Raw genomic sequence first — 27,952 nt, 5'->3', positions numbered from 1 at the left:
TTAGCCAATGCCTGCAAGAAGACAAGGCATAACTATGAAAATGTGTGGAGGAATAATCTGAAAATAATAAAAAAATGAGCCAGCACACTAAGCACAAACCAAAATATTTCTATGTTTATAAAAAAATAAATCTTTACAGAAGACATATTTGCAATAAAACCTTCATTTTAGCACCTAGACCTTCACAGTGGCTCTTACTTCCAGTACAACTTCCCTGCTTTAGGAAAATCAGATACCACAACCAGTAAAATAATGCCTTACCTGTCAAACCCCCTTTAGAAGCAGTAAAGTTTCATACCCTGAGATATAATTCTGTTCTTACTACAGAAAAACTACAATTTTCAGGAATGATGCAACACCATCAGAGCATCTCTCTGCAAAGTGTATCGGGGTCTTGGGAGCTAAAGGCATGGCACCCAGAAAGGTTTGGCACCACAGCTCACAGGCAGACTGCTCAATAAAGCAGTGGGAATGCTGAGCAATCCAGGGCAAACAAAGCAATTCATTACCATTTCAGAAAGTTCTTGGTTCTGATTTTAGCAGCTCAAATACCAAAGCCGCCTGGATATTGGAAAGTCAAAGCATCTGCTTAGGAGCATCAGGATTTCAACAGGTAAAAGCTGTGAAAATTATTTTCAAGGCACCTCTTGGCCCATTCCTCTGATTTATATATTTCATAGTATTTGTATATTCTTCCTATGGGTTGTGTGGAAGTTTGAGAGTTTTGCTTTGCAAACAGAAGCAGATTCAACAGCCCAGCTCAACCAGTTGCTAGCACTTCTTCTGAGGAAGGAAAGAAGCCAAATCCTCCAGCGGCATGGGGGTGTATCAGCACACCAGCTGGGTTACTGCTGACACTGCCAAGCCGGCAGGATACAGAACCAGGCACAGCCATTCTGGTGCTGATTCTGTGCCCCAAGCACCCTCATTTCCCCCAGTAATGAGGTTAGTGTTGGCATTGAATTTATTTGGGTCTGATAGGAAGAATGTGTAACTCCATTTTTGGGGGGAGGAAAAAAAAACCCACGCTCTTTATCTGCAGCTGCTCAGTAACTGATGTCATCAAGACTGTTTCATTGCTTTAAGTTGAAAATTGTTTTGTCAAGCATCTTCCCCGACTCTTATGTAAGAACAGACCACACGGGGTGGAGAATGCCAGGAACCAATGTACACTTACATCTGTGGTCACATCATCATAACTCTTGGGAGCAGAGGATAAAAAAGGGGAGCTTGAAAACTGAAAAGGCTTCTTGTAATGCCACTCATCAAACATGATGTCCTTGCAGGCCGTTTGTGGGGAGCAGGTAAGCCAGGAAATGAAGCTGGAGGGTATTAAGTGTTTGGCTCTATAACAAAGCAAAATAGCCCATGACATTTTGTTCTGGTTTATCTCATTCTCTCTCCCATCTTCTATGCCTCAGCCAAGCATCACCAGCCACACTGCAGGAATCACCTGGCACTTTTCTTAAAAGCCACAAGCCAGCTCCAACTTGACTGGCATCTTCAGAGTAATCTGAGAGAAGTTAAACCAGAAAATTAGATTCTCTCCTCATCTGACCAGCAGAAATTTCTGGAGAGCAAACTGCAGGAACCCGGGCATATCAGAGGTGCTCTGAGGAACAGGTCAAGCACACAGGAGTTTGAAACTTGGTGTTTGAGATTGTCTAACACAAATGGGGTTTCTGGAGGAAGAAATAAATCTTGGCCAGCACTCAAGACTGTACTGGGAAGTGTGTGGAGAAGAGCACAAAGGCTTGAGTGAACCTGGTCCTTTCCAAGCCTTGGTGTCCTAGATGGGCAGGTGAGGAGGATGTCCCTGTAGATGCATACAAAATGCTTCTGTCTTCCAGAAGGCTCCTGTAGGATGCCCTGGTGAGACCCCTTCCCTCTGAAAGAGCAAGAGAGGTCTGTGTAGCAGGGGATGACAGCACCTCCTTTCCACCTGGCTGGACCATCCATCACCCACTGAGGCCAATGCAGCAGAGACAAATCCAATTACATGCTAACCCACCAGCTCCTCCATTCATCTCCTTCTGCAGGGGAAAAAAACTTCTGTACCAACTATGCAGCAAAAACCACCACCACCCCAATAGCTCACATTTGGGAATGTTGGGAGGACAGGGTACCCCTGCTCTACCTGGGCTGGAAAGGTAATGTCCTGTCTCTTGGCAAAAACAAGGGCAGGAAGGAGAGGCAGCATCCAAGCAAGGGGTGCAGGGACAGGGATGGGGACAGGGATGGGCAGGGAGTACAGGCTGTGTGGTTCTGCACCCCACCACAGAGGACCAGGGATTGTCCCAGCAGACCTCTGCTTGATCAGGAGCCCAGCAGAAAATGTTACAAATACAGAACTCAGCAGAGGTTTAACACCACATTGTGCACACAAGACCAGTATATGGTAACAAAATGAGACTACATATTTATTATACACTAGAAAACAGGAAAAAGCAGTACTTACAAAAGACGCTGTAACTTTCTTTTTGTGCTCTTTCTTTTGTGCTCAGCTTGAGCTGCCTCATGCTGGTCTCTGTGAGGTTGGGGACAGACAGCACGATCCCCAAACTGGGCCACCACACAGCCAAGGGTATTCCCTGCCAGAGCAGAAGCTCTTGCTCAGGTGTGCTGAGGTTCCTGGGCTCAGTGTTTACCCGTGCACAGAGGGGAATAAGACTCAGGAAGACTTTTCTGAGCATTATAAATTTCTGGTGGAGATGGATCCTCCCAGGCCTGGAGTAAGAGCCTCCCATGGTTGTTCACATATCACTGATGCCTATAAGCACTTGATGAGCTCATTTCAGGAAACAGGACTAATGCCCACATCCCACCCTCTCTAGAGATTGATTTCACTGAGTCAGGGCTAAGCTGTGTCTGTAACCCCTCCTTGGTGGGGTCTGCCCCAGGCAGCAGCCCCCAGCTAAGGCCTGTGCAGAAGGCTTCTGCTTCCTGCACTCTTCCTCCCTCAGCCATGTGCTTTGGCTCTCCCAGCTGAGCACAATCCTCTGCCCCACGCTGATGGACAGTAACAAGGGCCTGGTTCAAATTGGAGCTGTTGATAGTAGCAACTTGCTCAAGCCTTCAAGCACAGCCCCAGGGAGATTATACAAAGTTGTCAAAGTCCCCAGTGAGCAACATTTCCAACAAATATAAGGGATGAATCAACCAAATTTCCTCAATTCTGGAGGAAGAGGGCCACAGCAGAGCAAGGAGATGATGTATCCAGCATTTCCTTTCCCAAAGCACACCAGCCCCTGTCTGGAACTCTCAAGAGCTGCTGCTCCAAGGTTTCCATGACTCAATGATTTTGGCTGACACAACTTTCCTCAGCTCACTCCAATGAATTGCATCACCATTTTCCTAAAGTACAGAAAAGCTGGAGAAGGGAGAAAAATCTCCACAAACCACCCTTTATCTTTCCTAATTCTGTCTCCACATTAGTAGATTGATTTAGAAATCATACAATTTAAAAGATAAGCATTGGAGCTCAGGATGTTCTCTAATTTTCTGAACCTTTGGGTCACATTAGATCATAGCCCATCACTTTTCTTTTAGTGTGTGAAGGTCAGAAATTTGCATTGAATGACAGGAGAGATTTGTCTCCAGGAGACAAAGGTTTTAAAGTAAAAGTCACACCACAGGACTTGTGCTGTAAAAGCAAAAATTTATAACATTAGAAATAATTTAGAAAAATTGGTAAGGAAATCTAGCCTGCCTTTGCTTTCTGGTGAGGAAAGTGACATTTTCTTGAGAGCAGCAGCAAAGACTACATGAATCTATCTTTATTTTTCAGACAGGAGAAGCTGTCTGTAGTTGTTAGTAATAAAATCTCTCACACTACCTGCTTGTGGATAGACTATATAGAGTTTTCCAGGAGAAGAAAAGGAACATAAGGAATAGAAAAAAATATAAGATATAAAAGTCTTCCAAGTTCCCATTTGCTTTGGGAAATCTTTCATTATGGCCTTTGATACCACAAAGTGCATCTTCAGACTAAAATTGGTCAAGAGTCTTCAAGAGTCTTTCTGAGGCTTCCCCATTTTAAATGTTGTTTAAATAATATAAACTATTACAGCAGTTGTGCTGTACTGCTTGAATGCACACTGTTATATGTACAATACTTGCCCCCCAAAACAGACATCATCTTCCTTATTCTCACCCTTTGCAGTGTGCAAAACACCACCCCAGAACTACATTCCACCTTGCTTGCAGTTTTGCAGCAAATTCTGAGTGTTCACTGAGAACTAAAACAAAGCAGAGAACATCCATGGGTTAAAATTTTTATAAACCACTTTTGGAGAGCTCTGAAACTGCACATTGCGCAAGTTCATCAAGGAATAGGCTGATTTCATTAGGAAATGCAGAAGATTGGGGGCGGTTTTGCTTTTGTAACATCTAGTTTTAGCTAACTGGAGCAGAGATTTGTGACTTGGGATGTCTGTGAATGTCCTTAACTGTGGCTCCTGTGGGGTAAACCTGACCTGAAGGAGGGCTGGGGAAGAGTGCATGTGATTAGATGTCACTGGTTTTTTTCTGGAAATGCACGTGCTGAAGTGAAGAGCTTCAGCCCAGGTTTGACTGAAGTTTTTGGTGAAGACAAGGGTGGGCAACACAGGCAGGAGCAGCTCCTGCCCTTGCAGGGGTGGGAGCCCTTGGAGCCTCCCCTGGGGAGCAAAGCTGCACCCTGAGCACCAGGGCTTTCCTCTCCAGTGAGCACAGAGCCCTGCATTCCACACTAGATAGTGACTGATGAGGTGGCACAACCTTTCCATGGCATGCTGCTGAGCTGGAGATGGAGAAAGTGCCCTGACCACAGGGCCACAGGGCACAGCTGTGTTGCTTTTAGACAGGGGGAGGACAAAAGGGAGTTACTGTTGAGAGTGGAAAGCATGACAATTATAGCAGATTTCTGCTGGTATTTGCTGAGTGATTCTCTAAATTAAGTAATCTAAAATGCTCCCTGGCAACGTTCAAGCCACTGCTGAAGGTCATGCTTGAGAGCATGGGCTCCCTGGTGGATGGGAACTGCTCCAACAGACCAAGGGACCTTTCCAGTTCCATCTCACCCAGCAGTATTCCCAGTGCTGGTGGCAGGGAGCCATGCAGAAGGGAGACTTGTTCTGGTTTACATTTCCAGCTCCCTTTCAGGATCAGCAGCCCTCCACATTCCCTGCATTTCCCTGGGTCCTCCAGGAAGGTGGGCAGCCCTCAGCCCCGTTCTCCAGGGGAGGAAAGCAGCCCCTTTCCCCAAGGAGTTGTGTGATCACAGGCACCCACTAGCATGGCTCCACTGCTTTCCAAGCCATGAAGAGATGGAGCTCCTGCTAGTGAAGGAATGAAATGCATTTTTCTAGGCCAGAAAATGGGAGGGTCAGAGAGAGCCCTTGAGGGCCTGGTCAGGTGGAGAAAGGAGATGAAATGGGCAGAGACTCACAGCTGAACAAAGCAAGATGGTACATTGAAGAGCCAAATGTGACCAAAAACTGGGGCTGAGCAGGGCTTAGGAATTCATCCAGCATTTCCAGACCTAGGGCAGGAGTACCTAACCCCACTGCCCTCCTCTTTCTTCTTAAAAATTCTGAAGGGTAAGATTGTATGGGATTGATGTGCTCATTTTCCAGATCTAACTGCCCAGACTCTTAAAAATTATGTTCAAATTTCAGGCCTAAATCTCTGCGCAGCAGCTTATATCCATTATTTGCTGTCTTCTCTACAGCTGACAGGAAGGAGACAAGACAAGCCCCATGGAGACAGAGCTGAACTGTCGAAATGCCTGGAGGCAGGAGGGCTCCTCAGCACTAAGCCTGTGCTCCTCAGAAGTTAGGTGGGATCTGAGCTGGTGCCATGGACCCAAAGTGCAAATGGGGGATTGCAGTCTGGATGTGGGATGCCAAGGGGGACCGCTTGTGACCTGACACCCTAAATCCAGCTGAAGGCCTGGGAGATCAGAGAAGAGTAACAGTGGCCCAGGGAGTATGGAAATGACAGCTCAGGAGCAAACAGTCCCCTTGTGCAGCATTTTGTCTGAACAAGTGTCTTCTCAATTAACTGACATGTTAAATATATTTGTTTAACTTCTTTAGAAAAAATAATATCTAATTTGTTTTACATCAAGACATACTGGGGAGCAACTGCCATTTTGAGAACCACTTTAAAAAAAAGAGCAGAAACACTACAAGATAAAACATCTACATAAGGTGCAGGCCCACCACTGCTCCAGGGGTCACAGAGCTAGTGTTCTAAAATAAGAGATAACAACAACTGGAAGCATGGGCAGGCAACTGAAAGGAGCCAGTAAGCATTGATCACTCACTCTGGGATGAAACCAGAAAGGAAAAAGCTTGGCTGGAACTTAGACTGCATGGCACAAGAACAAACGTGAAGGATGGATGCTACACGTGTCTTAGCAGCAAAAGCAAATGTGGAGAAATTGTGAGTCCATCAACAAATGTGTGAGCCAAGCCACTGACAAGATGATAAGCAAAAAGACTAAAGCATTTAACACTTTTTTTTTGCATACATTTCATTGGCAAGGCTTACTCCCACACTTTGCATACCCAGCATGGTTTGACAAGAAGGGGAAGAGATGAAGGTCTGCCTTGAGAAGCTGTAAGTATTGTGATTCAGGTAAGATGGATTCAGGTGAGCTGGTGGGATTCACCTGAGGGTGCTGATGTGACCTCATGGCTGCTGTCCATTATCAGAAACTCCCAGCGATCAGAAACAGCTCTGACAGCTGGAAATCCTCCTGCAGCATTTTCATGCAAAACCTGAGCAAACAGGAATTGGATGAACAAATTGTTAGATGGATTGAAAATTAGCTGGACCAAATATTAGCTGGACCATTAGGTCAAAGAATAATAATCAATGTTGTGATGGGCCATCTGGCAGCCAGTAATGAACAGAGGACCCCAGGGAATGACACAGGAGTTGATATTGTTCAACATTTTCATCAGTCACCAGTCTGATGACACAGGGGGCACTTTCAGCACATATACAGATGGTAATAGATTAGAAGTAATGACAGCCATCTCCATTTGGCAGAGCTGGCAGAGGCAGTCCAGAGGGACCTTGAGAAACTTGGGATGTGTGACAATAGAAATCCCATGGAGTTTAATCCCATGGAGAACAGTGCAAACCCTTTGCTTTGGTGTAGGACAGCTTCCTTCTGCCTACACAACAGCCATGCAGGAAAGGACCTGGGCTTTGCTGTAAGACTTCAGCACAATTGAAGGGTAGTTATTGCTCCCTTTTACTCACTGCTAGTAAGTCTGCCCCAGCAGTGTTGTCTCATTTAGGGACAACAGTTCAGTAGTTCATTGAGGAACTGGAGAAACTCCACAGGATGGTCAGTGGCCTAGAGCACATGAGCCACAGAGAGATGCTGAGGGACATGAATTTGGGTAGTCTGGCAAAGAGGTGGCTTAGGAGAGGTCTAAAATCAGTCTGAATCTGCATGAAAGGGAATGACAAAGATAATGGGACCAAACTCTCTACATTAGTGGCAAGCTATAGAAAAAAATCATGATCTTCACTGAGGTGAACAGGTTTGTCTCTTCAGGGGCCTGAAGGAAGGTCACTGAGTGGACCCCTGTGGTGGAATTCTGCCCACCTACTCCAGCTGACACTGCCTGTTTCTTGTGTGGTTGGGCCCAGCCAGTTCAAGCATAGTCCTGGGAATGGCTCATTCCCACAGGTTGTCTCCCAAAAGACTGCATGGATGGGGTGGTGTTAGGTCCTGCCACACAGCCTTTAACAGGACCCTCTTGGGCACTGCACTCTAAAATGCCTCTGCAAGCCTCATGCAAGAAAACACAAAGCCTGTTTTGCATGCTAAAAGTACCACTCTTATGGGCTCAAACACAGCTCTCAAATAATTTGGAGTATTTTGAACTGCAGGGGGAAAGAAAAAAAAAAGGAAAAAAATACAATTTAAAAAATATTTTAATTTTTTTAATATTACTTGAGTATCCCAGAGGGCCCAGAAGAGTCCCAGGACTGAATATTATTTCATGTAGACCTTCCTAATCTAGGGGCAATCAGTTTTAAGCAGAGTGGGTATGGACCAGTCCACTAGATATTGGGACTGGGATTCAGTCTCCAGCTCTCTTTGATATGGAAGCATAGGGACAACTGTGGAGACTTTCAGGCAGTTGCCAGGAGGAACTTCCCCAGTGTGTAAGTCATGTTTGCCAGCTCAGCTCCCTGCTGGGAGGATGCTGAAGATCAGGAAGGGCACAAGCAGTGGGAAGAGCCCATGGTGTTGCCTCCAGGTAAGCAAGAAGCTTTTATAATTACCAGTTCCTGTCATACAACACACAGGCATGTGCCTGGGTGGTGTGGCTGGAAGCAGAACTGACATCTCCTTACCTCTCCTCTGCTCTGTCCACATGAGAGTGGACCCCTGAAATTCCCAGTTTCCTCCTCTGTTTTTCCTTCACTATGCAGGACAATGCAGCCAGCAACACAGCTCACTGCCTTGGTTAAAATAACTCAGTTCTGCTTAATGTCTTTCTTTTATTTTACCAGCTTCATATTTGAAGGTCTCATTAATACAGACAAACAGATTATAATGCCTTCTAAGCAAGCTTGATCAGAAATCCCTGAAACAATCAAAAGCCCAGGAAAACAATTCATTGCATTTGATGCATCAGTTCTTGGAATTGCAGCTATATTAGGCACTACATCTTTGCTCACTCACATTAAGCTAATTGAATGCATATTTATTGTGCAGCGTTCTCCAGCATCCAGGCAAAATCAAAGGAGCCTGTTTCACTAGCGAGATGGTAATTTTGCATGAGGAATATGGACAGATTTACATCAGGCTATTAATGCTATTCCATTATTCAACACCAGAGCTAAAATTAGGAGTCACCTCAACAACCAGATGCATATTTTATCTTCAAGGTAAGAGCTTGAATTAGCACAGACCTCTGCCTTCTGCCTATAACCCCTAATTCTAGACAAGCTCTTCTACAGCAGGATCATTGGCGTGAGAGAGGCACATGAGACTCAGGCTAACACTTATGTTTGCATCTTCCTGTTTAAATCCTGAAGGGTCACCAGAAGTCACACTCCATCTGCATCCATTTGCTATGTGCTGAAAAAACATGAGCATCCAGATATGACATTTTATGAACATTTTTTAATAGCAAATCACTTAGTGGTACCTGTTTGAAGGAAATGGAGGCCACCTGCATCTGACTGAGCCCACTGCAGAAGCACCAGTGCTTTCCTAAGGCCTTCCTTGCAATAATACAGCATCTTTCCCCCTGCTGTGTGGCTGAGGGACAGGGAGCCCCTAGCACGGAGCAGGTGCTGTAGCTCATCTGCACATTGTAATAACAGCCAAAGCCTTGTTGTGCAACAGCCACAAACCAGCCCATTAGGAGGCTTTTTAATTGGCCATATGTGAGCAGCACTTGGGCAGATGTAAAAATGCCCTCCTAACTAATGCTGTGTTTAAGTACCTTTAATCTGCAGGGACATTGCCACTTGAGTGGGATACTGGGCACCTTGAATGCAATAAACTCTGCTTTAGCCTCTACATGCTGTCTGAGACATGAGGCATAAGAGAAAGGGTAAAAAACATCATAATTTTGATATAAATCCTCAAATGCTCCTCCTGTCTGTACTGATGGAATGGTTGCTTTATGTCTAAAGCCCAGGCCAACTCTTTCCCAGCTCAGTCCAGAGGCTCAGAGATGGTGAAGAGTGAAGAGTGGTCTGGACTGTGGCCTTATCTCCTCATTGCTGGGGAGCACAGACCAAGGTGCTCCCACAATGCAGGGTGGTTTCCCACCCATGGAGGAGCAAATGATGTATCTCATGGGCTGTGGTGCTTGCTTTACTCAGAAGCTGCTGAGGAGTCTCAGTTGAGCTGAGGGCAGGCTCCCCAGCCATGGGCAGGAACTCCTTGGGGGCTGGGGGCAGCTGCCCTCCCACTGGCCCTGGGCACGCTGGGGTGACAGTCAGCCCTTTTCTTTCTCAGCATCTGAGTGCCACCAATGAATTTTCAACCAAATTAGCCTAATTGCATCCATATTTATTGCCTGCTGTTTTCTTACAGGAAGGCAACACCTCCTTATCTGCTTCAGATCCTGAGGGGCTGCCAGTACCACACTGCTGTCGCTATGGTTTCTTCATGTTCTCTGCACTCCTCAGGCTTCTGCCAGATCTGTCTTCCAGGGTTAAAAGAGACGTTTGGACTTCTAATACCAAAAAGAAATGGTGGCATAGGGAGGTCTGCTTGCTGAGCGTGGTTCAGATCAAATCACCAAGCTCTTAAAGACTTGTGGAAGGGTTCATGTTCTGAGCCCCAAACCACAGGCACATTATTTTTCTGGCTCGGGGATTTGTTTGCAGGAGTGGAAGGAAGTACCAGCTGCAGGACAGGAGTCTGTAATTCACCTCACTGCTCAGCTGGGGGAGAGTGTAGTCCCCTCTGCTCTGAGCTGCTCCCAGAAACAACATTTGTTGATATTGGCTTAACCACCCCAAGGGATAAAATTACTAGGAAATGTTTACAAGGGCCATTTGAAACCTGAGAAGAGGATGTTTTTAGTAAGGCAGAAAGAGCCAAATACCTTAGAAGAGAAATATTCCAGCTTTAAGAATTAATTACTGCTTCCCAGTAATGCAGGCTGACAAATAAGCTTGCGCAATTTCCCGGACAGACACATTTTAATGGAAATATTGTGCACAGGTCAAGAGCAAAATAGAGTTGCTGAACCATGACCCCCCACAAGCTTGGGTACATGGGTGCCTCTGCCCAAACACTTGCCCAGCAAAGCCCAAAGGGCAGAGCATGGGGCTGAAGCCACCTCTACACAGCCACTCACACCATGAGGGTCCCTGGTGAGGATTGCTCCTAGGGCTTGCTGTTTTCTGTCACAAAGGAAAAACATGATTAGCAAACAACCAAGCACATTTTTCAAAACAGCAGCTATGACATCTATGAAGCTCTGTAATCATTATGCAAAATTCACTATGTAGCTTTTCAGTTGTAAATCAAGTATCACAGGGCACTGAAATGAAAGCTCAATCTCTATATCTTAATTTTTCTTTTGGTGGTGTGGGAAGATAGTATATAGCTGATTATGCTCCACAGTATACACTGGCATAACAAGTCACAATATACATTTATTATTCTTTCAGTCAAAAGCATCAAGCATTGAATGTAGTAAGAAAATTTCATGAACCAATTCCCTCAAAACCATTTTCAATAAAAAGTCTTTGCTTTCTCCCTCTTTTCAGATAGGCAAAATGAGGAGAGTGGAGGAAGAGCAAGCCTGAGAATCAATAGGGAAATCTGAATTGTCATTAATTACCCCAGATGCAATCTGAGCTGCTGTTTTGTGAGCTCTACTCATAACAAGGTTTTCAGGGATGTCACTGAAGGTACCTCAGGGACACAACTCTTTGGAGTGTTGCCTACAGTTTAGTGCAGTGACCCAGCAATGGCATCACCCTCAAGGATATTGCTCCTAGAAGGACAACAGACTTTGGATCCTCACTTCAGGAGAAACTGAAGAAATCCTGCTTCCCTGCTGATGAGAATCACCAGTGGTCATGTGCCAAGTGCAGCTGCCATAAAGGGTCACCTTTGCCTAAAGGACTTCATTCGGAATCTGTTCAGACCTTCCATTCAGCAAAAGCTAATGAAGTCCCACAGGAATAAAATCATTTTACAGGAGATCCATGCATGGCATGCAGATTTGTTTCCAGTCATCCATCCATCCATCCATCCATCCATCCATCCATATCTCTATCACTTTTGCTCCCTGTCTGAAGCTCGAACCCAACTCTTACCCATGGTGTGAACACAGTCCTTGTTCGCAGCCTGCCTTGTTCACAATCCTTCCTACAAACAAACCACAGAAAACAGCCTGAACCTGCAGCATTGACCATTTCCTGTGCTGAGAGGCAAGCCCCCATCAAGAGACAGTGAGGAAGCAGCCTGGGTCGAGATGCTCAAGTGGGGCAGAAAATGAAGGGGACATCCATAAAGCTTTTTGAAGAAAGTACCCCTATCTCTGTCTAGGGATGTGCAGCTCCTGAGTTGAAGTGCACAGAACAGGCTGATGGCAGCTGCTATTTTAAAATTCATGAAGCCTTAAAGCATTACCGGATGATTTCAGAGCTTGGAGATAAATAGACAAAATAGTCCAACAGTGGGGAGATGCTGATGTAGTAGCAGCCATAATAGTGTGTGATGCTGCACACATCCCTGCTTCTGAAAACCCACTCATCCATCTTGTCAGGGAAAATTGCTGCGATTCTGTTTCATAGCGGAGGTGGTGGGAGGAAAGAGGCAGATGCATATTTTCCTCTGATCAAGGAGAAAAGGCCAGGCTATGCACCACTTACCCTCCTGAAGCCACCCTGCCCCCTCTGTGAAGGGCTTAGAGACTGGGGATGGCAAGTATTCAGTAGGAAAGGCACAAGTGGACATGGCCCAGGAGAAACAAGGCTTTGGAGCTGCTCTGCTAGTACTTGTGAGATGCTTTGCCCTCCCTGCCCTGGTGGGCCCTCTTTGCTCAGGACTTTGCTACAGCTTTACAGGACTGAAGAAAATGCTGGATGTGCTGGGAGCCAGCAGGTTCTTCCTGTGCTTTGCTTGCCAGCTCAGGGTTGAAAACTTCTGGGTGAGAGCAGATCTGTGCCAGCCAGGGGAAGTTCAGACAAACAGCATAAATGCCTAATTTATGTACCTCTACCCAAAACTGTTGCCCAGCGTGGGCCAAAGCAGCTGCTGCCTTAAGTTGGAGGCATATCAGAGCAGTCATCCCTTCCTGCCACCAACACACCCTAATCATCCAGATTCCCCATACATCCCTGAGGGAATCATCCTACTCCACACATGTGGCTGAAGCAGCCCAGCAGTATGAGAATCATGGGATGGAGACAGGAGATTTTGCACCTTTGACCTGAGTATGGGTGCCCATGTAGCAAGAGCCATCTCTAGCTTTTTCCCATGAGAGAGAGATGAGGAAAATTTACCCCCCTGCTCGTGCCCATCCCTGCCCCTTGAGTGCCCCCTGGTTCCTGCACAAACTCTTCTCCTATACCAGAGTGAGGACCCAAGCTCCTGCTTTGCCAGGGGCAGTGGGAGCCACCTAAGTCCGTGCCTAGTGGGATTTTTCACCTGGCCATTGAAGACCATGGTAAGATGCAGACTTGTCCAATAACATTACCTGCCCCTTTAGCATATTTTGTACCATGTGTGTACTGAATATCTTTAGCAACTTGCTTGGTGAAACTCTGTACTGGATACAGGAGTAAGAAATAATTTCCAAAAGCTGCAGGTCAAAAAAAACAACTGAAACTCTACCAGAGTGGTATTTTCTCTTGGAAACAATTTGTTATCCTGGTTTCAAGATGGTGACATGTTCCACAAATATCCCACTTGTGACTTTTCAATTCCTCCTCAAAATTCCCCATGGACACATAGTCCATGTGGCGAGTTCAAGTCTGCCAGGGACATGCTCATTCTCACTAACCCCATCATCCTGCTCCTCTCAAACCCAGAGTCCTGGGCCTGGCAGAGCAACTCCCACAGTGAAGAAATATTTAGCATGTGTTAAGTATTGTATTAACATGCTTAAGCAGTATTTGGTTTGTCCAGGCAGTCGCACAGAGCATTGTCTTTGACATGCTCAGTCCCCCTTCCCTCAATTAGCACCATCAGGAAGACTCAGATGCAGATAAAGAGTGAAGGTGGCCCAGGAAGCTTCAAGGCCAAGGATCAGAAACAACAGGGACTGCCCACTAACTGCAAGGCATGGCACCTACCTGCCTTTCCTAACACAAGGAAAGAAGGAAGTGGTCTTTTGACTTACCTATTTTATTTTATAAAATAAACATTACTGGCCTTGCACTTGAGTGAGGACAGCAAGTTTCCCCTGTACAGATTAATCCACTTCCACACTTTCCACTCAGCATGGAGTAGCTTTACTTCTCACATCCATAATTCAGAAGCATACTGAAAAGGCAAAACCTACACTCCATGCTCAGACATCCAGCAAACAGTTAATAAAACCCATTCTAGTATGGTTTAGAGTTTATGTGAAGGAAGAGTAAAGCCTGACCTGTTTCCAATAGCTACAAAATTACTCCGGGGAAGATAAAGGTGTGATTCCTTTTAAATGTAGCTATTTTCTGTCCAACGAAAAAGTCCTACGCATCAGTCCTTCCTATCATACATCTCCAGAGAAAGCAACAGCCAACCCACACACTCCTCTGCTGTGGATTGCTCAGCACTTTGTTCCACAGCAATCTGGAAGAGAAACTCAACCCTCCTGCTAAATGCTTGGGGCTCAAATTTTTAATTCTGTAGAACAGACCTCTAAGGCACATGAGAAATTTGAGCTCATTCCTAACAGCCTATCAGCATTCAGGCTATTACAGGTGCAAGCAAAACAGCAGCTTTGAGGGAGGAAACAGTTCTGTTATAACCAGAATTCTTACAGACACTTTTGTATTTTCATCTTTAATGAAGAGAGCTTTTTTTTATCTCCTACAAAGTTTTCTACCAAGAACTTTGCAAGCATTGTATAAAGGCAGGTAATGATTTACATCATTAACACTCCCATTTTACAAACAGGAAATTGAAACCTCCAGAGAAAATCATATGAATAGCTAAATACAGAAAATCCCAGTCCCCCCAAAAAAGAAATGGAATCAAAGCCTCCTGGAAAAAGTCCCCTTTCCAACTACCTTTATTTAGTTGCTGTGCAGCTTTTTTTCCTTTTTTTTTCCTTTAAAAATAACCCAACCAGTCAAATGAGAGAACAGCAAGGAGATTGCAAGCTTTGACATACTTACTTCTACACTGCTGGCATTAGTACAAAAATAAAGATTTTTATTAACTAGTTTACAAAAATAAATTCTATTGAGTCCCAGAGGATGTCATTGGGAGGTTTACTTGACTTTGGAAGATAAAGCCTGTTTGAAACGTCTCTTTAGATCTTGCATGTTGGGAGATTTTGGCCGAGGGATGACGGATGACCGCCTCCTGTCCGTGCTGCCGGCATGCTGTAGTTTGCTGACCTCCTTGCAAAGGTACTGGAAAACATCACAGACACCTTGGGAGTCCTCACTGGTGGAGATTTCCAAGAACAGGCTGCCCAGTTCATCTGCCAGCTGTAGTCCCTCTTTTGCCTGCACTTGCCTGGCATGGAGGAGATCTGCTTTGTTCCCCACAATAATGATGGGAGTCCTGGCGTCGGGGTGCACCTTGCGAATGTGCTGGTACAGAGGCTGGATGGACTGGTAGCTGCTGTAGTCTGTGATGGAGTAGACCAGCAGGAAGCCCTCTGCCCACTTCACACACCGAGACAGGGAGTCCAGCACCTGCACGCAGTCCTCCTGCACCTGCGGAACAACAGAGAGCACAGATTCGGCACTGGGTCATGAGAGTATAAAGACCAAGCACAGCACCATCAAGCGGGTCCAAAGGGAAGCCTGAGCTCTGCCTCAGGTGACCAAGTCTGGCCATGTAGGAAATTTGGGCTCAAAAGCTGAGCCTTTGGGTAGCAGAGGAGAACCGATTGCTCCAAAACATCTCCGTACCTGAATGCACCCCGGCGTGTCTTGGATCTGCAAGGCAACGTGGTCCCCGTCCAGATGGACGAGCCGGGAGTAGAGGTTGCCTGTGGAGCAGAGCGCCGTGAGCGCGGGCGGACGCGGGGCCCCGCCGCGCCCGGCCCCGCCGCGCCCCGCCCGCCTCACCTGTGTTAGGCTCGTAGTCACCGATGAAGCGCTTGGTCAGGAACCGCACGATCATGGCTGAAACACAGAGCGCCGCGTTAGGCGGGACGGACGGACGGACAGACGGGGGAAGAGGACGGGCAGGGGAAGGGGACGGGCAGCCCCGCACTCACCGCTCTTGCCGACGCCGCGGGCACCCAGCACGGCCAGGCGGAGCTGGGCGCCGGGCGGCCCCGGAGGGCACTCGGCGATGGGCGCCAGCAGGAAGGGCTGGGACATGCCCGGCAGGCGCATGGGAGAGGCGGCTCGGCTGCCAGAGGGTTCGCACGGCTCCGCTCGGCTCGGCCGGCAGCGCCCGGAGCGGGTGGCCCCGGCGGCTTTTATAAAGGCCCCGGCGGCGGCTCCGCCCTGGGGCCGCCCCCGCTGCCGCTGCACCGCCCCCCGCCGCACCGCCCTCTCCGCTCGATTTACCCACCCGGCTTTTCTACCTCTTCCTCTTTCTCCCACCCTCCCCACTCCCGGGGCGTGGGGTGGTCCCGGCGGGCACAGCCCAGGGGTCTGGCGGACAGCCTGGGCAGGCCGTGCAACCTGCGTCCCACGGCAGGGACGAGCATCCTGCTGGGCATCCCCCCCGCCCGAGGCAGACGGGCAAACGCACCACCCTCTCAGCAGTGATGGACTCCAGTCTTGAAAGAAAGAAATTATTATTTTACCTCAGACTATTTTGTTTCTATACCCGAACATATCCTTCTACAGCCAATGTTGAAAACTCAGCTTGTGGATCGAACAACAGCCAGCCCTGAAACCTAAGTGGTCTTGATTGGGCCCTTTGGGTTTTTGAAGTAGAAAAGTTTTGGAGAAGAATGGTGCTCCACCACGGGCTGTCCTTAAATGAGCCTCAGACCTGCAAGCAGCTGTGCAGATGTTTCAGTCTCCACAAACCATTGCCCTGGCTCCTGCTTCTGCTCTGCGCTGCCCTGCAACTGTGTGAGTACTTAAAAGATAAATAATCCATTCAGAGGCTGCTTTAATTTTTATCAGGGAGATAGCACATGCCAGCAGGATACAACATGGAAAAGGACAGTGGATGGTACTCAAATGGACTGATCTCATGGCACAGAGGGATGGAGTCACCATGAGAGCTGCAGATGCTTGGACAGCCCAAGGGACCCTGGATGCTCACACACAGACAAATGAGTTAAGACAATCCTAATTACATCGGTTAAAGTAGCACCTGCAGAAAAGCATAGTGGAAGAAGCACTGTTGATTATTTGTGCTGCTTTAGTGCCAAAGAACCCTTATGGGTTTCTTTTCACTTACAAAACTATTGCCCCTGAAGTTTCTACTTTACTCCCAATCATGCCAGCAAGCTCTTTTCTTTTGGAAAAGATTTCTCTGGTATCACTAAAAGCTTTTGGTTTCCATAGGTTACCGCTATTGTCACCTCCCCCTAGTGATCCCCCTAGAGGATCGCTTGTCTTTGGCCTCACTCACAGAGCCAGCAGCAGCTATTTTTGTACACTTCTTTACAAAAGAGCTATCAGAGCACATTCAGTATGCCCCTGAAAGAATGCTACTGAAACAAGTCCGTTCCAGGCAGAAGATTCCCAGGTGCTGAGCTGTGAAAGCAGCATTGAACAACTGTCCTCAAACCTTGAGGAGCTGCCGTGCCTGCTGCTGGGAGCACCCTCAAAGGGCAAGTAGGGGTGGTCAAGCAGAGAGATAATGTTGCCCAGGCAGGACACCCTGTGAAGGAATTCATGTCCAGGGTGTGATGGACTGTGTCTCCATCAACACCTACCCAGGTACAACAGGAGCAGCTCAGTAAATTGAAGCATTGGGGGCCCAGATTAGCTGTCCTCATGCTGCAGACTAAGCACCCCTGGGATGTATGAGGCTCCAGGCTATTCCAAGGGGCCTTTCTCTGCTCTGCAGGCCCCACTTGGAAGTGCCAGGCTGTACTTTTTTAACCCCCTCTGTGGATGGCTTATCCCACTATCCCTATGGCCCTTCAGGATCCCCTTTCCCTCAGCAACACTGCTCAGTGCCAGGTATGCCATACTGCTGCCTGACACACCCTGCTGCTCCAAGCTCTGGCAGCATTCAACAGCAGCACTTTTGGGGAGAGAGTAGGTGGCTTGTTCCTGTGATGGTGGCATCCTGAGAACATCTGGAGCTTCTTTTTTTTTTATTTTTCTGAGTTCCTAAGCTGTATGGGTGCTGCTGGTGGGAGCAATGTTCCTACCTCGTGCAGCCTCTGTACTGACAATGGCTCCTCCTCCCACTTCCCAGTCCTGCCTTTTCACTGACCCTCCCTGCCTGATACTGCCTACACAGTGGTCAGGAAACCTCAAATCCTGCTGTTGCCAATAGACTGAAAAAGATGAAGCTGACAGCTCAGAAGGCAGCTTCCTTGCTGCTTCTCTAGGAGACAACAGGAGATTTTGCCAGGGGTAAAGGTTTATGGCTGTAAAGGAGCCTCAGAACAGGACTGCAGAGAACTGGTTACAGCTCATGGATTTAGTGTGTAAAACCCTTCCAGAGCAAGTCAAAACTGGTGACTCAAAAAGCTGTAAGGAACATGGTTCATGTTTCAGCTCAGGACTGGAGATGTCTCTACAGGCAGTTCTTCAGCTTTTCCCAATTCACAGATCTCCCTCTTTCGTCAGGACTGTGCAAAAACAGGGCAGCCAAACACACAGGAAGCAAACTTCAGCAGCTGAGATCAGGTACTGAGACCTGTTAAGTGTCTGGGCTGTGAAACTTCAGATGAGTGTGGAAAACCCCCACTTCACTGAGTGCAACAAACAGGCTACACCTTTGTTTATTTGTCCTCTTTCCAAACATTAAAAACAAACACACAAAAAAGGTTATTTTCTTCCTGTACAAACCCAGATTCATTTTCAGTCATTTCTGGGAATCCTGACCAAGAAAACCTTCCCAACCCCACTTCCCAGTCGAGAGGGCTTCCAAATATGCATTTACAACAAACTACCGTTGGCATAGTGACCTTAAAAACACTTTTTCTAAATAAATTGCATAGTGTTGCAATGCAGCGTCTCTGGGAGCACAGCTCTTAAACAAGACCACTGCAATGCTGTCCAGTCTTAGTATTCCAATTTGTTGAAAGTAAGTTCAAAAAGTTTAGAACTGTGCCCCACTTATGTTAATCATTTCATCATGCTGCTACAGCTAATCCACTGTGATTCTGCTAAATGAGTACTAACCAAACACAGAACCAAAATAGCTTAGACATGCATGCAGGAGAAGCAAATTTAAAATGCCATCACCAGTTTGTATCCAATAGCCTCCCACTTAATTCCTACAAAGCCTAGTGGAAAATGATGCTTATCTTGTAGGGCAAATACCACTTTTAATGGCTGTGGTAACTGACAAGCCAAGGAGGTTGATAAAGCTCACAAATCTTGCTGTTCCAAGAAAAGCCCCTTGACCATAAAAGCCAAGTGCATGTGGTGCACAGCTCTACTGTCATGGAGCAGCCTGCTAAGGGGCATGCTCCACCAAGTCACTTCCAAAGTCATTCCACCTATACAGCCTACTGCATCTTCTGAGATGGGAGCTTGGAGAACTTCAAACATAGCAATCTGCTCACTGGAACTTGGAAACTCCAGCCCATCCAACCTAAAGCCCTTCACCCTTAAATACCAGCCCAAGCCAGACTCTGAATTCAAGGTCTGAAACCTACATTCCATGGGAATGGGAACACCCACGATTGAGAGTTAGGTAAAAGCAAACCTCATCATCTCCGAGTTCCTTACTCCCACACTTAGAAGCTGCCCTGCAATTCACTGTTCAGCAACTCTCAGCAGTGAACACCTACAAACAGCTTGAGGTCATTTGCTGCTCCAGTACTTCTGTCTACACGTAGACATGAGTTTTACATCACTTACTGAAGGCAGCTGAGCAATGCCTGACATGACACTTCAAGGTAAACTATTATTTACCTGTGACTACAAAACAAGCCTGAGACTGTGCGCTTTCAAGGCTAACCAAGCAGATTCCCTTCAGCAGTCTGTAGCAGGCTGCACACTGCTTCAAGCAAAGCTCACTAAACCAGCACTGGTTAGTAAACAGTCAGCTGAAAATCTTCTTCCATTCAAGAACTGCACAGGTGGCAGTGGGCTTTTGTGAGACATGAGTAAATCTGGGATGAGAGGAATTCACTGCAACATTCAACAGGCATGCAATAAACATATAAAATGCAAGTGTTTAGTAGCTATACCAGCCAATTAAAATGTTAAAAATCAAAATACAAAGGCTGGCAGTTTTGGAATGAAACCCTTGTTTCTAAATTACCACTATTTTGTAAGAAGGCTTATTGGCATGGGGATGCTGTAAACATTATTTTGCAAGTTACACTGGTGGAAGAACAAAATTTGCCTACAGACATTTCCCTAGAGGTTGTTTTCAAAAATGGCTTCAACAATTCCTCAGTATTCATGAGGCTCCTTAGCCAAAACCTTGCATCAATGAAATCTGAAATACCTTATCTCTTTTCCTACAAAAAAAAAATAAAAATCAAGCCTTCAATTGACATTGGCCAATTCTTAATACAAATTCTTAGTTTGCTGGTGAAATATTCTGTGTCCCCTCCTAATAGCTCATGATCATTACTAAGCACTAGCAAATTTCAGTGTTCCTAGCATTTATCATCTATATAGATGATGAAATTTGTCAGCAAAAGCTGCAGATGATTTAAATGACTAAGCAGCATGGTAAATGCAAGCTAAATAAATAAATTTCAATAAAAGGTTTCTAAAGCATCTGTTCAAGCAAAAAAGCCCCAAACCCAACTAAATGAATCAGCCACAATCACATACACCTGTCCAAAACCATATCTTTAGTTTATTTTTTAAACATACATTATGCCATGAATTCATAAGGAATTGGCTCCAGCAGCTCTGGATCCTTGCCATTAGTTCTCACAAAGTGTGCTTCTCTTGGTGGAGCAGGCTGTAAACAGAAGAAAAGCATCTTTTCAGAAAATAACATTTTGTCAACCATTTAGCACATTATTATGTAAACATTACAGCAATTTTACCATTCCTAGTCTCATAAATTTGATTCAAAGAGTAGCAATAAGAAAATGATCTGCCAGAAAATGTGCCTGACTCTTGCTACTGAATTAAAAAACCTAGGCTGTACTCTCTGCAGCTCATCAACCCAATGAACACGGAGTGATGTATCCTGCAGCTCCAGAAGCAATAGCCATTATCTCTTCTCTGAAGTCTGGTTATTCTTTCCTTCAAGGCTTACAATAGAACCTGTTGCAACTAAAAACTCACCTATAAAGGGACTCTACTGACCCTAAAACCATCCAGAGCTGCTGCTGCAGCCTTTGTTCAAGGCTACAACTACAATTTTCATCTGGCACAGAGCAGTGCTCAGCCACAAACATCCAGGCAGGCTAAATGCCGACGCACTGCATGAGGCCACTACTCCAAGAACGCAGTCATCTCCTGCTCAAGGACTGTGACCTAAACAGAAACATTACCTGGCGTTTCAGCTGAACCCAAATGCCTTTTTCTTTTGCTTCCTTTTTCTTCCTTTCATTTTCCTTCACACGCTGCAGAAAGCTGTCTCTGCTCTTGGAATGTTTAATATGCTCTATACGCACATTAATTCTCTTGGCCAGAATCTTGCCCCTAGGAAAGGCAGGCAGTTTTTAATCTTCACTTGAAAAAGGTCACATTAAATCAAGACTTACAGACCTTACAGAACTAACTCCATAAGTTCAATTACAAATCATTTTTCTTTAAAGGGCAATATCTAAAAACACAGGTGCAGATGCATCAGATATAACTTACCTATAACTAAAAGCTTATTATTATATAACAATGTAATATATAACAACGTGCTGACAATTTCAGATTAAAAATGTGGAGAATACATAGTTTTAGCCTCTTAGCATACAAACAAGTAATTTTATTACCAATGCACAACAGTCCAGCTCCTGGAACCAAAAAAACCCCTATTTTTTTTTTTTACTAAACTGTACAAAATTCAGCTGGATACACCTACATACTAGTATTTAAAAAGGGCTTCAATGCCAGCACACTGGCTGAGAAGTCCTGCTAGGTAATGTGACTTTAGGTGCTGGTAAGAGAAACAAAAAATGTTTCCTCTGACAGGATCCAAGTCAAATGAGCATCATTTGCTTGGGTTATAAAAAGGAATTACACTTTACCCACCTTGAATGACCAATCAAGACAAGACCTGTCTAACTGGTAAAGTGAAAGGAGGGTGCAATCACAGTTCAACTTTCTCAAATACCGAGTTTCAATACATAGAATTTCATTACTTACTTAACCTGCTTGTTAACAATAATGCCCACAGCGTGCTGAGTAACATTATACACCCTTCCAGTCTTGCCATGGTAACACTTGTGGGGCATGCCTTTTTGAACAGTACCCATGCCCTGTTAAGAAACATAAAGAAAAAGGGGAAAAAAAAAAGGAGGGGGAGGGGAAAAAGAGGGTTTTTTCTTTAAGAAGTAATTTAAAGTATACATTTCAAATTATTTGAGATTTATTACAAAATATTCCCATTTTACCCCAAAGTTGGAATTCATCGCCATGCATTCTGCATCTGAAGACTACCAAATTTTGCTACGTCAGTTCTGGTAGCTTTCAGTGTCGGTGAAATGACAGATCACTTTGCTTCCAAGACAAGCAAGCAATCACAAGAGACATTCATCATCAAGCTCCAGCACGTGAAGAAGTGTCAATTCTGAACAATACGTTCTCCAAGTCAAACAACAAACTAGCAAATTAAACACCATCTTCTGTGTGACTGCTACAAGAACATGGCATTCCAAATGAAACCAAAGGATTCAACCAAGTAGGAATCCTTGACGAAAGGCTTTCACATTCACTGCAAGTCAGTTGTGAAAGTACAGTTGACTTTAAAAAAATCCTAATATATACCAAGTGATGGGAAATGCTGCTTCACTTTTCCCCCCTTTATTAATATATCTGATGTATCCTGCCATTTATTTCTTGATTTCTAGTTTTAGTATAGCTTTGCAATCACCTAACTATGAACCCCCCCCCCCCCAAATCATGGCTCATAACAGAATATCAACTAAGTGACAGCTGAGGCTCCTAGGAAAGCTGCGCCAGTAGCCAATTCAAATATTGGCTATGGCATACTTCCCTTTTGCAGCTGAACACACCAAAACAAAGCACACCCAAATTAAATGTATCTACAAAATGCCACATACACCAGCATGTGACACTGAAGTGCTACTACTGGTTCAGTAGCACTGTCATTCCAATACTGCCATTCCAATACTGCTCCCCAAGTGAGCACAGGCACTTGTGTTGGCACACGAGACCCAAGCAACAAGAGCCCACCCCAAGGAGCTGGAGACTGCTCAGGACCATACTGCTTCAGCTTTCAGTCACACAGCACTGCAGAAAGTACCTTGATATCCACTATGTCACCCTTCTTGTAGATCCGCATATAGGTAGCCAGAGGGACCACTCCTGTTAAGAGATACAAATTTGGATACTTAGGAAGCCTGGAATTTCACACACACATAAAAAGGAGGAGGGACACAGATCATGCATATGATACAGTTTTCCTAAATACCTCAAAAATCAAACCACGCTTTTTTAAAGCAGTAATTACACACTTCACACACTTCAAATTTTTAAAATGCCCAGCTAAAGAAAAACCAGATTTCTGTTCCTAATGCCAAGATTGAAGAGACATTAAACATTAATTTATCAATATAAATGCAACTGCTTATTGATCAGAGGAAAAACCCCTCTATGTTTTAAGTAACTGCTGAAATACTTTCCCCACCTTCAGATTAATTTTCAAGCACTGACAGAATTAGCACTGCGGCTACTGCCAAACAACCAGAACACCAAAGCATCTGCAGTAAGAGCTCAGAGCTCTGTGTATAGTTCCACAGAGCTTTCAGCCCAAGTTGTCAGGAATCCCTTGGCACAAGGCCTTGTTTCACAGCCCATCCCCAGGGAGTGCAGCTGTCCATGAGGGCAGTGAGTGGATGCAGTGCTGGCACTGCCAAGGACACTCACCATGCTTGCGGAAGGGCCTGGAGAACATGTAACGCGTCCCCCTCCTCTTTCCCTTTGTGTTCGTCATTTTGGCTGGTTACTGTAAAAAAAAAAGGCAAATTATTCACAACTATCAGTTCACTCAACACAAAGCTGATGGAATTTTCAAGTATTTCAGATTAATGGACTCTTTAAGCCTATTCAGAACGACACTGCTTCAATTCAATCAATGGGATTCACTTAGGCATCGGAAGAAATCAGAGCTTACAGGACCACAGCTTAACTCAGGTTAGAATGGATGCCAGCAAGGTACCCAGTTTAACTCCTGCTTACAGCAAGGTCTGCTGAGGTCAAGCCAAGCTACTCAAGAACTTTCTTCACTCAGGTCTTGAAACTTGACTGGAGAAAGTTATTGAGTAGGACCAAAGAATATTCAGCATTAGAAGAGACCCACAAGTACCAACTCTTGGCTCTGTCGAGAACACCTGAAGAGTCACAGCATGTAACTGAGAGCATTGTTCAGAAGATTATTGAATCTCTAGGGCTGGTGCTGTGACCACCTTCCCCAGGGAGCCCATTCCAGTGCCCAACCACCCTCGGGGTGAAGAACCCTGATACCCAAAGTAAAACTTTCCCTAACACATCTTCATGCCACTTCCTCGGGTCCCATCTCTGGTCACCACAAAGACCACTGCCTGCCCCTTCACGTCCACTCATGAAGAAGCTGTAGCAATGAGGAGCAGCTGCTCCTTGTATTACTTTCCCCCAAGACCTCAATGCACAGCCTTCCTAGGGAGCATATTTGGAGGCCTGGCTATCGCCATTAGCATTATTCTCCTTATATCCAGTCTGAGCTTCTCCAGACTTCAGCTGGTTGTTCCATGCTCCTTCCACATGCCCTTGCCAGGCACCAGGATACATCCTCTCGCTGTGAGATGTCCCTCGATGACACCCCTGCCCCGTTCCCTAAGCCCCTCCTTACAAGGCATCCGTAAGGCAGGATCCCCACCACATTTACAGGCCATTATTACATCTGACACAAGGCTCACATGCTCCGCAGGCCTACGCGGCCATCCCGGCGTTGCGGCCCCGAGGAGCCGCCCCTGTGCCGCCTCCCCTGCCCCGGCATTCCCGCCGGGGTGGCCGGGCCCGCCGCCACGTGCTGCAGCGCTGCTGCTCCGCACCGGCTCCCGCCGCGGGCCTCGGCGGCGCCTGCCTCCCTCAGCACCCCCTTGCCTTCCTCAGCAGCCCCCTTCCTCAGCACCCTCTGCACCGCCATCCCACCCGCCCCCCGCAATCCACCCGGCACCGCCACCCTCAACCCGCGGCCTCCTCGCTCCCCCACTCCCCGCCCTAGGAAGGCCGTGGTGCTCCCATCAGGGCCGGCGGCCCCCCGCCCGCCCCCGCCGGCAGCAGGAGCCCTCCGGCCGCGTCCCCGCTCCGTGTCCCCGGCACCCCGCGTCCCCAGCGCGTCCCCCGGAGCGGCGGAGGGGCGCGGGCGCTCACCGTGCGTGCGCACAAAATGGCGCCCCGGCTCCAAAGGAAAGGGGCGGTGCCGCGCCCGCCCTTAACAGCGGGGCCTCGGCGGGGCTGTCCGCGCCGCGCCTGACGGGAAGGGAACGGGCTGAGGGGCAGCCGGCCCCGGGGTGCTGATCCCGAAAAACAGCAGCGGCGCAAGGCGGATCCTGCGGCTAAAGCAGGGACTAACGCCGCGGGTTTCCGGGCTGTGCATGTGTTTTCATGGCAACGGGCAGAAAGCGATGCACAGGAAGTTCCAGCTGAACGTGAGGAAAAGCTTGTTTCCTGTGCGGTGACCGCGCACTGGAACAGAGCGCCCAGAGAGGCTGTGGAGCCTCTCTCACTGGAGATATTAAAGAGCTGTCCGGACGCGATGCTGTGCGATGTGCTGTGGCACGGCCCTGCGGGAGCAGGGAGTCTGGACCAGATGCCCCTTCCAGCCTGAGGCACCCTGTGACTCTCTGAGATGGGGGTGGGAGAGGTCTGGCAGCGGGAATGTCGGGAACAGGGAAAACAAGCGATGTGTCTGTCAGGGACCCCGAGGAGCGAGTCCTGCGGTGAGCCGCTGGCCCGCCATCCTTAAGGAAACAAGTTTGGAAATGCAAGACATAAGCAGCCAGCAGGGTGTTTTACGACGTGAAAGTACTACGCCAGCATTTAAATTGGCGGCAGTGTGAGGCTGCCGGCGCTGCCGTGTGTCAGTCACGGCTGCCCGACCGGAGATCCCGCATTCCCGGGCAGGGAAGCGGGCTGGGAGAAGCATGCTAACAAACAGGCGAAGAGGCTGCGCAGGTTTGGGTTTTCTTAGTATTGTAATGAGGCTTTTCGTATTATGATGCCATAATCTTCAGTTTGTACGGCAGAGTTTTCCACCAGATAAATAAAGCCCGGATTCTCCACGAAGAGCCCTCGCAGTGCCACAGGTTGCATGGAGAAGGAAGGGAGTGGTGAGCAGGTTCCCGAGCCGGCAGAGTGACTCGCTGTGTTTGTGCATCTCCGGTATCGGAGCAGACAGGAATCACCTTGGAAATCACTGGTTGCAGTGAGTCAAGAGAGGGCCTCCTTCCCCCAGGCTAAACATGCAGGGACGGTTCAAAACTTGTCTTTGCTGAGGAGTTGCCCTACTGCAAAATTCTTGTTTTGAATGAACGAAGCACTTATTTAATTTAGGGGAGGAATGATTACTTAAAGTGGGGTATAAAATCCTTTTTGATCCTCTGACTAACCTCACGGTTCTACTGATACTGTCTTGCAAAACTCAAGCCTTTTCAATCATCGCTTTGAAGCAAGTTTAATATTTATGGATCACAAGAATGGATATAGAGGATTAAATTCACTATCATGTTCTGCTTGCAGAGCTGCCTGGCAGGACGTGTTCCGACAGACAGGCACTGTCTCCACATGAAACCTCTTGGAGTAAAGTGTTATATTTAGAAAAATGTGTCTGTACTCCATCCCTTCACCATGAAAAATCTAGAATTTACAGCACCTGATATCTATGCAGAGAAAAATCTATATAATTTAATATGCATTCAGCCTAGATACCATGAAACTTTTTCCAGGCATGAGGATCATTACAGGCCTGAACAGATCTTTGCTGAGAAAGTGCATTGACAACAGATTTCAGAGAGGATATCAAGCAAAGACAGAAAGCCAAATCCTAAAAGGCATTATTGGGTAAAGAAGCTAGGCATTTGCAGTGAGTGAGCTGAATGCCTTAATCTTGCTAGTGATTTACATGGAGGACATATTGCCACATCCACCGGGAAGGAACAGGGAAGAAACACCACATGCTAAAACCCATGTCCACAAGCAGAACACATATGGAAACACGTATGGAAAGTGTCATTCATAAGGGAGTGGTAACTGGGAACTCACTTGAACTCTGCTCTGTTTGTGGCCAAGTAACACATTCAGAATTTGCTACATATTTTTTCCTGAATAACATGACAGGTTGATTCAAGTTTCTGTAATGTTTTTTATTCATAAATTTACCTGGATTAGCACATTCCCAGGATCCTTCTTTAGCTCCACGTTTCAAAGAAACAATCATGTTTCACAGTTTGTCTCCATTGAATCATTCCCTAGGCATGCTGAGTCTGATCCAGAAATCCATCTTATCTACCAGCGTTTGATACATGGTTTCCCAAAACTGAGACCTGTTGAGCAGTTCAAGACTGCAAAGCCTTTGCATATTGCTCACAAAAAGATTTCTTAATAATGGCTGTCTGCAGCAGATAAAGGTGCACAATTTGTGGGGTGAGTTCTGGTCTGGAAGCTGGAGCTAGGAGCCAAGCAGATGCGGGGGAGACCTGCAGCTCTGCATTCCAGACTGCATGTGCTCCCCTTGCTGCCCAGCCCTGCCCTCTCGTAAACCCAGCCTAAACTGCTTTTCCCTGATCAAACCGAAGTTGTAGAATGCAGACTCCAATTTCTCCTAGGCTGTAGGCAAGCACCACATCTGGTTCTGCTCCAGAAACACCAGGTACTCAAGATGGTGAACACAAGTAGCAATCCACAGCTTAACACAAAGATCCAAAACACCCTGAAGGTCCCAGACTGGTGCTCCACCCATTGACGTACGCCAAAAATCTTTCTACGCTAAACTGCTTCCCTCCCACTTTGCCTGGTGTGGAGGTAGAGCAAGACAGGGAAAACAGCTTCAGTGGGAACCAATTGA

The 27,952-nt window shown here is 46.6% G+C and overlaps 2 protein-coding genes and 2 non-coding genes across 4 annotated transcripts; all 4 read right to left on the bottom strand.

Annotated features, from left to right (window-relative positions):
* Window positions 1-13,967: 13,967 nt before the first annotated feature.
* Window positions 13,968-16,028, bottom strand: RASL11A (RAS like family 11 member A). Its single transcript, XM_054271824.1, has 4 exons — window positions 15,879-16,028; window positions 15,727-15,783; window positions 15,568-15,647; window positions 13,968-15,369 (listed from the first exon to the last, which is right to left on the bottom strand). The coding sequence occupies exons 1-4, from the start codon at window positions 15,997-15,999 to the stop codon at window positions 14,917-14,919; spliced, it is 711 nt and encodes a 236-aa protein (XP_054127799.1). The 5' UTR covers window positions 16,000-16,028; the 3' UTR covers window positions 13,968-14,916.
* A 4,516-nt stretch (window positions 16,029-20,544) lies between these two features.
* RPL21 (ribosomal protein L21) lies at window positions 20,545-25,364 on the bottom strand. The gene is made up of 6 exons (XM_054271627.1): window positions 25,261-25,364; window positions 23,776-23,854; window positions 23,153-23,214; window positions 22,033-22,145; window positions 21,222-21,372; window positions 20,545-20,680 (listed from the first exon to the last, which is right to left on the bottom strand). Exons 2-6 carry the CDS (start codon window positions 23,840-23,842, stop codon window positions 20,591-20,593), a joined length of 483 nt encoding a protein of 160 aa, XP_054127602.1. The 5' UTR covers window positions 23,843-23,854; window positions 25,261-25,364; the 3' UTR covers window positions 20,545-20,590.
* LOC128934633 (small nucleolar RNA SNORA27) lies at window positions 21,841-21,973 on the bottom strand. The gene has a single exon (XR_008482868.1). It is a non-coding gene; the product is annotated as a small nucleolar RNA SNORA27 (small nucleolar RNA).
* Window positions 22,352-22,432, bottom strand: LOC128934636 (small nucleolar RNA SNORD102). Its single transcript, XR_008482871.1, has one exon. It is a non-coding gene; the product is annotated as a small nucleolar RNA SNORD102 (small nucleolar RNA).
* Window positions 25,365-27,952: the final 2,588 nt, after the last annotated feature.

The sequence above is a fragment of the Melozone crissalis genome, unplaced genomic scaffold (genome assembly GCF_028551555.1).
Source record: "Melozone crissalis strain CALT ecotype California unplaced genomic scaffold, PUWL_Pcris_2 ptg000013l_1, whole genome shotgun sequence".
NCBI lineage: Eukaryota > Metazoa > Chordata > Aves > Passeriformes > Passerellidae > Melozone > Melozone crissalis.
Note: the sequence above shows the minus strand (reverse complement) of the source record. Positions and strands in the feature narration are given on the sequence as shown.